Here is a 13,275-nt window from a genome sequence, read left to right on the forward strand (position 1 = left end):
TTAGAGGTTGAGGAAGATCAAGTAAAGCGCGTCACGGCTGAAGAAAAGCTGCTGCAGCTCGATTTAGACAAAGCAATGAGGAGATCCTTTTGAGCCAGGTGGTGAGTTTGAAAGCACAGGTTGGTACCGTTTTGAAACACACACTGCCTTCAAGTTATAAGAAGTGGTCCTCATTTGTGAAGATGATCTTGCTGAACACAAAGCTTGTTAACCAGAGCTTATTTCAGGCATTTTCCTTCCACCACCACGAGGGTTTACGAGGTGGTGGCCGTCGTGGTGGGGGCTGCTGTGCTTGTCGAGGGAGTGCCTGCGCTTGTTGAGGGGGCCACTGTGGTGGGGGTGCCTGCGCTTGTCGAGAGAGTGCCTGCACTTGTTGAGGGGGTGCCTGCACTTGTTGAGGGCGCCACTGAGGTGGGGGTGCCTGCACTTGTTGAGGGCGCCACTGTCGTGGGGGTGCCTGCTCTTGTCGAGGGGGTGCCTGCTCTTGTCGAGGGGGTGCCTGCTCTTGTCGAGGGGGTGCCTGCTCTTGTCGAGGGCGCCACTGTGGTGGGGGTGCCTGCGCTTGTCGAGGGGGTGCCTGCGCTTGTCGAGGGGGCCACTGTGGTGGGGGTGCCTGCACTTGTCGAGGGGGTGCCTGCTCTTGTCGAGGGGGTGCCTGCTCTTGTCGAGGGGGTGCCTGCTCTTGTCGAGGGGGTGCCTGCTCTTGTCGAGGGGGTGCCTGCTCTTGTCGAGGGGGTGCCTGCTCTTGTCGAGGGCGCCACTGTCGTGGGGATGCACGTACTTGAGGGGGTGCCTGCGCTTGTCGAGGGGGTGCCTGCGCTTGTCGAGGGCGCCACTGTCGTGGGGATGCACGTACTTGAGGGGGTGCCTGCTCTTGTCGAGGGGGTTCCTGCTCTTGTCGAGGGGGTGCCTGCTCTTGTCGAGGGGGTGCCTGCTCTTGTCGAGGGGGTGCCTGCTCTTGTCGAGGGGGTGCCTGCGGTTTTTGGTGATGGGGCAGTCTTGATGGTCGTCGTGATGGCGGCCATGGTTTTCGAGGGGGCGGTCGTTGTACTGGAGGCCGATATCGCCGAGGGGGCCGATGTGGTGGTGGTGCCAGCTGTTGGTGTTGTTGAGCGGGCAACAGCTGTTGGTGTTGTTGAGCGGGCAACAGCTGTTGGTGTTGTTGAGCGGGCAACAGCTGTTGGTGTTGTTGAGCGGGCAACAGCTGTTGGTGTTGTTGAGCGGGCAACAGCTGTTGGTGTTGTTGAGCGGGCAACAGCTGTTGGTGTTGTTGAGCGGGCAACAGCTGTGATGGCGGTAGCCATGGTTGTGATTGAGGGGCCCACTGTTGAGGTGGTGTTGAGGGGATGCCCGTCATGGAAGGAGTGGTGCTAGGGGCAGCTGTGATGGGCTTTGGGGGGGCAGCTGTGATGGGCTTTGGGGGGGCAGCTGTGATGGTGGAGCTGGGTGGAGGTATGGTTGCTGTGTATGAGGGGGGCCCAGATGTCTGGCAGCAAGACACAAAGACAGTGGACAGCTCTTCAGTCGAGTCCAAATACAACAGGTGAAGTTTGACGTTCTTGTCCTGCCGAAGGATTGTGATGCTCTCGACCTGTTGAAGTAATTCAAAGACATTTCATTTGTACTCGACTTCAAATGACAGTCACATTTCAATAAGCAAAACATTGACTTACAATTGGTGACTTACCATATCATTGGGTATGAACATTCTAAGGAACAAGGCTTCAGGTGTGCTTGGCTGTGTTAGGGGGTAACCGTCTTTCAGATCCAAAACTGTCTCAGGTTCTAGAAATGCAAAAAAGAGCATTTAATAGAGACATCCACACAAGGCAATAGAGCATCAACTGTATCCCTGGCTAGTCTTACAATCAGTTGAAGTGAGTAAAAGTGGTCTATGAAGTCATTTATCATTAAGAAGCTATGAAACCATTGGGTGACAGCTTAACGCACGTTAACGAGCATGGAACAGGCGGTTGTGAGGTCACAGTGACCTTGAACATTGACCACCAAAATCATCAGTTCATCCTTGAGTCCAAGAGGACGTTGGAGCCAGATTTGAAGAAATTCCCTCAAGGTGATAACGAGGACGGACAAGCCGAAACCAGAATGCCTCCGGCCACAGCGATCACCGGCAGAGGCATAAAAACCAATACAGTCACAAAGTCCTGAATACATTCTGGTCTTGAAGCTGCTGATGAGCTGCACTATGGGTGGCATTATGCCGTTGATCCATACGTACCAAACACTTTGACGTTGCGACTTCCAGGTGGCAGGTGAACAGTGACAGTCTGTCGTCCACAGGTGACACGCGGCTGAGGTGTCTGTCCAGAGGCTGCACACCTGGCTGTCCCCGTCAGGTCCTGCTGCAGCAGACTGTCATAGTACTGCAGCGTCACCGAAACCTCTGATCCAAACTCTCCAACACCCTGTAGCAGAAAGCAGACATTAGCCTACTAGGAATGCAAACAATTAATCAAAGATCGATGAGCAAGTGCTCATTAAGGATTTACTCTAACACGTGAAATTGACTCGATCTATCAAACATGTAGTCTCATATTACATTCTAGCAGTCAGTAAAATGGTGTATTTTCAAAGCATGTCACCGAGTTTGTGACATCACAAAGTAACACATTTACCCACCAACTGAAAGTTGAAGACCAAACCTTTGTCTGTACCAGAGGTGCCCAAATCCTTTCCTATGAAGGTCCCAACATTAATCTGGATGGAGGGCCGTGGGCAAAAAATAAATCTTTATGTGTGAAAAGCTGTCTGTGGCATAGCTACCTGTAGCATGTCTGTAGCATAGCTGTCTGTAGCATGTGTGTAGCATAGCCGTCTGTAGCATAGCTACCTGAAGCATAGCTGTCTGTAACATGCGTGTAGCATAGCTGCCTGTAGCAAGTCTGTAGCATAGCTGCCTGTAGCATGTCTGTAGCATAGCTGCCTGTAGCATAGCTGCCTGTAGCATAGCTGTCTGTAGCATGTCTGTAGCATAGCTGTCTGTAGCATGTGTGTAGCATAGCTGCCTGTAGCATAGCTGTCTGTAGCATGTCTGTAGCATAGCTGCCTGTAGCATGTCTGTAGCATAGCTGCCTGCAGCATAGCTGCCTGTCGCATAGCTGCCTGTCGCATAGCTGCCTGTAGCATAGCCGTTTGTAGCATAGCTGTCTGTAGCATAGCTGCCTGTAGCATGTGTGTAGCATAGCTGTCTGTAGCATAGCTGTCTGTAGCATAGCTGTCTGTAGCATGTCTGTAGCATAGCTACATAGAATGGAAAAATGTACAGGAAACAATAAACTGCATGATGGATCCATCCCAACCCGCCGACTCAAAACAGTCAAATGAGGGGAGACAAAGCAGATACGTCCCACAGACTGGATTAGAGTTGTTTTTTGCCACAGAATTCAAAACCTTGTTTTAAACACCTACAAAACAGCATAAAATGGGGGCTTTAAATAGAAGTGACCTAATTTGAACTTGATTCATGAAGCAGGAAAGGTATTGTTACCCAGTGGGCCAGATCGCAGCCGTTGTTGAAGGTGAACCTCAAAAACAACCAATGCTCTTCTTTCCAGAGATGGAGGCACATCTTATTCAGCGTCCTGAGATGATGCAGCCCATCTACCAAACAAAACAAAAAAAATCAGTCTACTTGGAATAATCCATAAAATATCTGCATGACCCAATACAAATGTATTTGGCCCTGTGCTTAAACCCCAACATCTTACTATCTACACAAGTTATTGTAGGACTGACTACATGATTGAACACTAAGGGTAATTTAATTTCTACAACCTCAGAATATTTTTCTCTAGGTACGTTTGACCTTGGCGAGATGTTTTTACAGTGATTTGAACTCAAGAGGAAAACAACCGTTGCTCCTCCAACGACGGCTTGGAGTGAAGCCAAGGAGAGACACTGTTGCTGGGAGGAGGGGCTGTCAATTAAGCTTAAAAGGTGATTTTTTTTTATTTATTTTTTAATCGCAATTTTCAGAAAACGCAAATCATAAAAGTGGTCCTCATTTGTTAAGATAATCTTGCTGAACACGAACTTCGCATTTCATAAACTTCTGTTAGATTTGACCCAAATCCCCATTAAAAAAAAAAAAAAAAAAAAAACTTATTGACTTCAACTTGCCATGACTTCTGGTTTGGCCTACAAAAATATGTCATCCCTGCGGTATGTTGTGGCCATGGCCGTAACTAGCTATGAGGACGGGGAGGTCCGGACCTCCCCTAATATTTCAGCCTGCAAAAAAAAAAAAAAAATTTTTTTTTTTTTGCAGGCCAGGCCAGGCCACTCACTGAACAGCAGGCCAGGCGCCGCCTACTGGTTTACTAGTGGTTTTATTACTTTATTCAGGTTTAAAGTGGGTGCATCTCATTGTAATCATGCATGATGCCAATTGCCAAGCTCCCGAAGTCAGGTATGCAGGTGGCTATATGCATGGTTTCAGTTTCATGACCCAATAAGTAACAAAAAGAGGTGGTGTAAAGTTAAAAACAACATAATATATTTTATTTTTCAATCGTTCCTATCAGGAATAAATAAATGTCCCTCTGTATGTTTTTTTTATTATCGATGATGACTTTGTGTGTTGTGTACGGCTTGGGTTGTGTACCTGTGTTTGTAGGTGTCATTTTGATATGAATTTGGCTAAAACAGTTTGTGTTTGTTAGTTACAATTATGTTGACAGGAGAGCTGAGCAGGTGGTGACATGAAAGAGAATATACTGAATAATGACATCACAACAGTATAATCCTAATGTTGATTTAAAATGATATATTACTCTAAATATGGCTAAAAATGGGGGGGGGGGAACTCAAAATTTTTTGACGGGCGCCGCCAAATCCGCCTCCCCTTGCTGGACCTCCCCTATTTCGGAACCCTGGTTACGGCCCTGGTTGTGGCTGTAGGCTATGTAGTGATAGTCTTACCTTTCAATAAGTATTCGACAGCTTGTTGTTTCATTGAGAACCTGAAGATCACAGCTTCACTGCTGCACTGATACAACGGCTGGTGGAGGTGAGACTGCGTGCCCATGTCAGACGTCTGAGGACCTGACCAGAGAGAAGATCAATCATTTAGTTACCATACGTCCACATGGAGATCAGGGCTAGGCAATACAATATATTTGGGTTGTGTGAGGCTAGGTTGTGTGAGGCTAGGTTGTGTGAGGCTAGGTTGTGTGAGGCTAGGTTGTGTGAGGCTAGGTTGTGTAGCCTACAAAAGACATTTGAAGACGTCATCTTGGGCTTTTTGAACCACTGAGCGATTATTATTTTTTTGCGCCATTTTATAGACAAAACAACTAACCGAGAAAACAATCAACACATTAATAACATAATGAAAACAATGTTAGTTGCAGGCTGCCCTAAATTAATGAGCATGTCAAAGTCAGTCAGTATATTCAAAGCACTGATCACATATCATGGTAGCCTACCTTGCAGCAGCTTCCAGACAGGCGGCAGGCTGTCCGCATGGTCACAGTCCAGACGCTGCGTGACGGCTCCTCTCATAGACATAAAGGCGGCTCCTCTGGTCAGCTTTAACCCGAAACAGACCCAGGCCAGCACGGCCCAACACATGTCTGCACGCCTCGCCATCCTCTGTGCACACTCCGCGTGGGTGCCAGCTCACAGCTGCTCAATCATATGAAATCCAATCTACACCGGAAGTCAGTTAAATGCATTTTCACGTGAACGTAGCCTACGTGCCTGCGCTTTGACCTTTTTCGCAACAGCAATTTTGTGTAAAATGCAGGGTAAACCATGGGCATAGGGTTGAGGAGAGTAAGGACTGCACGCGTGGACAGAGAGAGAGAGGGAGGGGCATGCTTCTTCCAATTAATTACCATAGCAACCTCAGCTGACAGCTGCAGCAGATTCAGGTGATCCGCTGGCTGTCTCTCTCACTGAAGTTACAGCATAGTGATTTTTTCAGTTTCTTGGATTATGGTTTATTCAGCCTTACATAATAAATGTAGGCCTACACACTCTTGTGCCCAGCACACCCCCCCCCTCTCCAGAGGATGTAGGGGTTTCATTTGTAAAGCTATAGTTTAGATCATATAGACCTAAGCCTTAGGTCCTAAGGCATCCATTAGTACCATCATGTCATAGCTTGTCGGGGAGGGGCTTCAGATTGAGCCAAAAAATCTGACAAGGGAAAAACTGGCAAGGCCATTTTCAAAGGGGTCCCTTGACCTCTGACCTCAAGAATGAGAATGGGTTCTATGGGTAGTCATGAGTCTCCCCATTCCATGCACTTTTTGGCAACAACCATGGAGTAGGTCTATTTAAATGTTATTTTATTTGAATATTTCTGCATATGGGGTCACTAAACAGTCTTTGGCCTAAATAGCCTAAATTGGGTATGACTGAAAAGCTGACTCTTGTGTATTCATGTGTGATGTGGTTAGTCCCGTTAGTCCCCATAGCATCCATTTCATTGTAGTGAGACAATTTTTTTGTAACTTGACCTCACTGTATAAAATGACCTTTAAGATAATTACAATTTCACAAAACTTTACAACCACAAACTAGACGTGGGGCATTCTCCTTTTCAGGCTCCATCTGGGTCCCTCTTGATCTAACTTCTTTCTCTATCTTTCTAAAAAAAAAAAAAAAACTAACCTAAACTAAACTTGTACCACTGTTCCTTCAGAGGTTGTAGTTGTCATAGACTGTGCTCCAGTTGATTGCTCTATTGCTGACAAAAATGTGTTATTGTAAGTCGCTTTGGATAAAAGCGTCTGCCAAATGACGTAATGTAATGTAATGCATTCAGGGGTTGTGTGGCTTTCCTAAGTATATTGACAGCAAGGGGGTGCTCGCCACCCAATCCCCCAAAAATGCCTATCATATCATAATTTGCACATCATCGCAGACTGGACTACTGGCCTTTGGCGGAGTGCACTTCTAGTTTTAGGATAGGCTACATGTATATTTGTGATGATTGTTCCGCTTCCCCTGGGAGTCAAAAATTCGCAATTTCGAAAAGCAAAAGCACGCAAATTCGTAAGTCAAGCACTCACAAATCATGAACTCTCACACCCTTTTCATCTATACATACTCAAGAGTACTAAAAAGTGGACAAAACAACCAATAGTTTTATTGCATTGTGCATGAGGGTTGACACTGCAGGTTACAGGAGGCATCATGTAGTAAGTTGATGTGCTCTGGTCACTCTAGTGCTGGTTTTCTATCCATTGATGGCTTTAGCAATAAACCACATGCTCCAGCCCCTTGTTTCGGGCATTTTAGAAAGTTTTCTAACCATCTGTGGAAACATTTCTTACCAATAGCTTTCTTCACCAATGTGTTCACATAGGTGTCTACTAACACCTCTCAATTTATTCCAACCCAAATCCACTGGGGAAATTCTGGGGAGCCAATCAAAGTTGGGGTACCCCGAGGGCCTGGGCGGAAAAATGTAAAAGTATTTTTTTCTTCTTCAGATGGTTAGAAAAATTGCTAAAATGCCCCACAACTACCCATACTCAAAACCAAAGGAATACAAGAGATGAGATAAGAACAACGGACAACACCTTTTCTCCCTATTATTGCACACATCTAGTTTACCAATGCCGTATGTACGGAGGACACTGGATAAGCTATATCTCTTCATTAAGGTGCTGAAATGTCATAAGAAACCACAACATTGCATTGAGCCTCGTTTTACAGCCACATATATACAAAATATGAATGCAGGGATTCCACGAGCACACAAGATATCAAAATACATGTTTGTGATTATGTTTCTCTCTTGACTTGGAAAAGAAAATTGTGGATAATTTACACTCGGCATGGTCATGTTTAACAGTGTTGGGTAGCCTATATATAGAGTAGCCTATAGAGGGCGATGTTTTTACACATGCCAGGCGCGTGTGATCTCCTGGTAGCTAGTCTTTTAAAGCAACCAGTCAAAAGGCTGTGATATTTTTGGAATTAACCAATGAGTCTATGTCAGAGATGCTGAAATCTCATGGAATGCATTCAATGGAATGACTTCTTGTTTATCTGCATTATGGGAGCAGTCAGTCTTAGTTTGGACATCAAAAGGCAGATTACAGTTTTAGTAAAAAAATAAAATGCATAAATAATCTCACTGGTTCAATTACATCTCAATGGGGGAGCTTCTGGAACACAAGTTAGCTAACTGGCAAACTTGGAAGAGGCAACTCTGGTCAAAATATGAATTGAAGTCTAAATAAGATGACTTATGTTCTTTCCACATTCATTCATGGTCATCATGTATTTATGATGGAAGGAAGCTCAGCAGGCTAGTTAATAGCTTGTCTTGATAGCTGTAGGCTGTAGTATGGCTAGTTTGAACTTGGAAGGTCAGCTAGGCTAACATAGATAGCTTAGTATGGCTATATTGATATTTTCTGTTTAGTAGTTTTGTGCTAGGCGTTATAATAATAGCATCTTCCCTTGCCTTTTTCTCTGGGCTTAAGTCTAATGTTATTTCCCCGCGAAAATAACAGTTCCTCTTTGTCATTCGTTTGCAGTTACCAAAGTAGCACAACAAAAAAACGGACTCTTTGGCTCCCATTGAGGTCTGACTCAACCAATGACATTATTTCTTCTGCCTCCAGTGCAACTCGGCCTCGAAGAAAACGTTTGCATCAGTAAAACTCCAATCTGCACCTTAAGGTCCTTAACAGAACCAAACGCTTCTCAGTGTGGCTGTATCGTGATGTGATGGTACCGGGACTCGTCTACTCCACCCAACCACACATTGTCATTAGGCTTAAATTAAATAGACAGACAGACAACCGTGTCAGACAAGTCTCTCTCCAGCATGCTTCTTCTATCAGTACACACACAGCCACAAATGCTATCGGTCAGTCACAGTGTGTCTGGTCCATAGCGTACCTCACCGCCAGTCAAAAAGGCAACCAGGGGATGCCCACACAGTCAAGTACCCCTCTGCATCTAGCAAGCACAAGTCAGACTGAATTCGGCGACAACAAGGAATGTTTCGGGAGGTCACAGATGAGAAAACGATGGGAGGAAATGAATGATTGCTAAGTGAAACTTATTGTTCTGCTTTGTGGAGCTGCAGATGTTTGTATGGACATACATTCCAAATGACCTGAGTAAAGACTCCGAGTGAGATACCTGAAGCGTGGCCAGATGCAGACCATGTGCAACCAATTGTGGCCATTTTGTCTTTTCCTTTGCCCAAATAATGTTTCAGAGGGTTGGACATGTGACCTGGATAGTGTAAACAGAATCCTGAATAGTACAGCTGTTTTTCCTGCAATACACAGTTTGGGATTTTTTTTTCTTCCAACAAGCATTGTTCTTTCTTTCCATAGAGATATATGTGTATATATGTATAGAGAGCTTATTCATACTGTGAATGTTGAAACAGAACACAACACATCATTTCATCATAAACATACTACCAGTTTAAAATGCATGCCCCTCCCCCCCATCCATAGTATTCCATTCTTCCCTCAGATACCAGCACAGAGTGACAAAGTCACGCCCTCTTCCGGGTTCTGCATACAGACCAAGGGATTTGATCCATACATACATACATACATACAGTAACTAACCATACAGACCAAGGGATTTGATCCGCCGTTCATTTTCTCAGAGACATTTTGTCAAACTATGCACGCCCTGCAGCTCGCATACGCACCTGGCCCGCGGCTCGGCCTCGCCCGCAGCTCGGCCTCACCCGCAGCTCGGCTGTATGGCAGATTAAATGACAGAACCATGAAGAGGACGTTACATTGGCACTCTATCATAAGCTCTGGACCATGGGGTCCATCCCTGCCTAGAACATTGAGACAATATGCAGGACAGAACATGAAGGTGTCTTTGTGGTGGTGCTTCTTCAGGACATTTTTGCTACGTCATGCAGAGAGACAAGGGGGGGGGGGGGGGGGTTCAGCACACAGAGAGGGAGTTCTCCCCCGGCACAGAGGGAGGTGCGGGTGGGTCAGACGGTGGGGATGGTGGGTGGGTTGCTAGCGTGAATCCCGGGGCAGAGGCCAGCTCTGCTCTGGTCTAGCTGATGGCCAAGCTGTCTGTCTCTGAGGTGTGGCCCTCCGGTGGCTCGTCTGTGCTGGTGCTGGTGGAGACCTGAGTGGGGACATAGTAGGGCGAGGCGGCTCCCTGGTGGTCCTCCGGAGCCGGGGTGAGGTGCAGGGCGCCGGGGAGTTTGACGGGGCAGAACGCAGAGCCCGTCGGGATGAAGTTGACCTTGTTTTTGTCGGGGCAGGAGAACAGGTGGACAGACGCCGATGCAGACTGCCTGGAGCTGCAAAACAAAGATAGACTATGTAAATGTGCAGACTGCCTGGAGCTGCAAAACAAAGAGAGACTATGTAAATGTGCAGACTGCCTGGAGCTGCAAAACAAAGATAGACTATGTAAATGTGCAGACTGCCTGGAGCTGCAAAACAAAGAGAGACTATGTAAATGTGCAGACTGCCTGGAGCTGCAAAACAAAGAGAGACTATGTAAATGTGCAGACTGCCTGGATGTAAATGTGGATAAATGCTCCTTTTTTGGATCAAGTTTTTCTCCCATTTTCTCCCCAATTGTACTTGGCTAATTCCCCGTTGTCCCGTTCATTGCTCCGCCCCCTCTGCCGATCTGGGGAGAGATGTAGACTAGCACGTGCTTCCTCCAATACATGTGCAGTCACCAGCTGCTTCTTTTCACCTGACAGCGAGGAGTTTCACCGGCAGGACGTAGCATGTGGGAGGATCACGCTATCCCGCCCACCCCGAACAGGTGCCGGTCTACATAGAAGGATAAGACAACACTCCACAGCGTTCGAATGCAAAATGTGAACGCTGTGGAGTCTCATCCTTCTATGTGGAGTCCTTGGCAACGACCAGGACACACAGCCTTCATCAGGCTCGCTACCCGCAGACATCCCCAAATGTGACTTTATGGACGCCCGACCAAGCCAGAGCCAACATGGGGGCTCAAACCTGTGACCCTTCGTGTTGGTACAGTATGCAGGGAATGTGTTGCTGTACTACCCGGACACCCCAAGGATGAAGGCTCTTCACACCTCCCTCCCTGTGCAGTGGCATTTACGTACCTCATCTCCTCGAAGGCTTTAATCTTCTCGCAGCCCTCTGGGGGCTCCCTCTTGAACATGTAGCTGTTGTTGGGTTTGGGCGAGGAGGCGAACTTGGGCAGCGGTGAGCTGCTTCCACTGTCTGTGAACACAAGAGGGTTTGGAGTCAGCCTAACAACGTGACAGGTCTGGGAGGCAAGCCTGCAACTAACCATTATTTTAAGTAACGATTAATCTGTCAATTATTTTCTCAATTCATCGATTCGTCCTTTTTTCTATTTAAATGAAAAAAAAATAGAGGTGACCAAGTAGTCGACAATTCCTTCGTAGGAGCCTGATTAGACAATTAAGCAATCTCACAGTCGAATAACCGCAAAATGGGGTTATGAAACAAGGATCATTCCATTTCAGCTACATGGGGGTGCTGAATGTCTGATTTTGCAAAGAATTGCTTAGTTTCTCCCAATAGATTGTGATATATAGCTTATTTTGGTATAAGTATCAGTATATTAATAACGTAAAACCAAGTCCCACAAACAATTCAATGCCAATTCAATGGATTTTGGCAATAGTCGAATATTCCTTTTATTGAACAGCCAAATCGGATTGGACAGACAGACTTCTGAGTCAGGTACAGCCTTAGAAGCCTTTCTGCAGCGCATGGAGTCTGCTGGCCATTGTAAAGAATGCAGGTTGAAGGCCCTGGGTTGCACCTTTATCACGGTCATACAGCAGCTCGTCTGTGGAGTAGGGGCTGCCGTCGTGGGAGTCCGGGGGGCAGGCGGGCGACAGGCTGGAGCAGCTGCTGGAGCGGCCGGGGGCAGAGGGGGTCTGCGTGTCCACGCTGCGGGTGCTACTGCTGCGCTGCTGTGGGGGGAAGGGAGCCCGCCGCCCATCAGGAACCTCCAGCGCCTGTGGAGTCAGGAAGTCATGAAAACCACAGCTGACACAAACCACAGCTGACACAAGGGCTCGTGAATAGTTACATTTAAATACAGTGAATATCGGCACAAAACACCAGTTATCAGCAGGTTCAATCCAAAAATAAGAGTGAATGAGTGAGTGAGTGATATATTTAAGCAATATAGCATGAGAGCTAGTGTGTTGTGGCAAATATATCCCGCTGATCAGCTGTGCGGCCGAGTGGGATAACAACTGATCAGCGGGATATATGCCACAACACCACGCAGCTCGAGTGCTATATTGCTTTTATAAAACGGTTTCCAAGTATGATAATATAATAATAATAATAATACTATAAGTCCGACTGGCATGGCATTCTGATAGAGTCAGTTGAAACACTACTGTAAGGCGGGACCGCAAGAACGTGCGGGTGATTTGATTGGATCGTTCTGGAGACTGAAGTTGACATTGGCCAATCCTGGCGCTTGCTGAGAAGCTGAGAGCTTTCTGGAAAGCCCGACACGCAGCTCGAGCGCAGCGCTGCATTCTCAGCGCTTGCCGAGAAGCTGAGAGCTTTCTGCAAAGCCCGACACCAACTAACGTTACGGGGTTAAATGCGGGGTTAACAGCCTTTTTTTTGCAAAGAAGACATTAGCCCGCGTCTATTCTTGTACAAAACATAATTTTCTGCGAAGTATTAGTAAAGTTATAAGCGAAGATCGATTCACAAGGATCTGACAGCTGTCTCCGCCATTTGTTTTTTCTACATTGTCATTTGAGGTAACCAAAGCCTTTTAGTAAGAGAGTTGCCATGGCAACTCAATAACCCATGGCCATGGGTTATTGGAGTGGGTTACTGGATTTATACAATGGCTGTGAACCAATCAGATTGCTTGATTTGAGAGAGCCGTTTTATAAACTAGTGATATAAGAGTGAGTGAGTGATATATACTAGTGATATAAGAGTGAGTGAGTGAGTGAGTGAGTGAGTGTGAGGCTACATCCACATTACACGGTTTCATTCTTAACCAGCGTTTTAAGGAAAGCGATCTCTGCCCACACAAGCATTTCAGCTGCATTCCAGCAAAAAAAATCTATGTTCATACTAACGCGCCTGGAAAACGCATATCACATGACCATTCATGTACACTGGTCATGAAGCAGTTTGTCCGACCACTCTGTTGGTTGCTAAGCTAAATGGCTGAAACTTAGTCTGAGCGTCTTAAGTCAGTCTTTTCTTATCTTTCTTGTCTTTATGAAGGATATTGAGTAGAAACAGAGCTTACCGTGCCTCCTCCTCCTTCCCCTCCTCC

At 46.4% G+C, this 13,275-nt stretch overlaps 1 protein-coding gene across 2 annotated transcripts in view; it reads right to left on the reverse strand.

Moving 5' to 3' along the window:
• Positions 1 to 7,097: 7,097 nt before the first annotated feature.
• Positions 7,098 to 13,275, reverse strand: part of glcci1a (glucocorticoid induced 1a) — a 41,499-nt gene continuing 35,321 nt past the window's right edge. For both annotated transcript variants that reach the window (XM_083645571.1, XM_083645570.1), the window contains exons 6-8: positions 11,773 to 11,971; positions 11,081 to 11,201; positions 7,098 to 10,285 (exon numbers count right to left, since the gene is read on the reverse strand). In XM_083645571.1, the coding sequence (XP_083501697.1) occupies positions 10,033 to 10,285; positions 11,081 to 11,201; positions 11,773 to 11,971 (573 nt within the window). In that variant the 3' untranslated portion in view covers positions 7,098 to 10,032. The remainder of the gene's footprint in view (positions 10,286 to 11,080; positions 11,202 to 11,772; positions 11,972 to 13,275) is intronic.

This window comes from Poromitra crassiceps (genome assembly GCF_964638095.1).
Source record: "Poromitra crassiceps genome assembly, chromosome: 11".
Lineage (NCBI taxonomy): Eukaryota > Metazoa > Chordata > Actinopteri > Beryciformes > Melamphaidae > Poromitra > Poromitra crassiceps.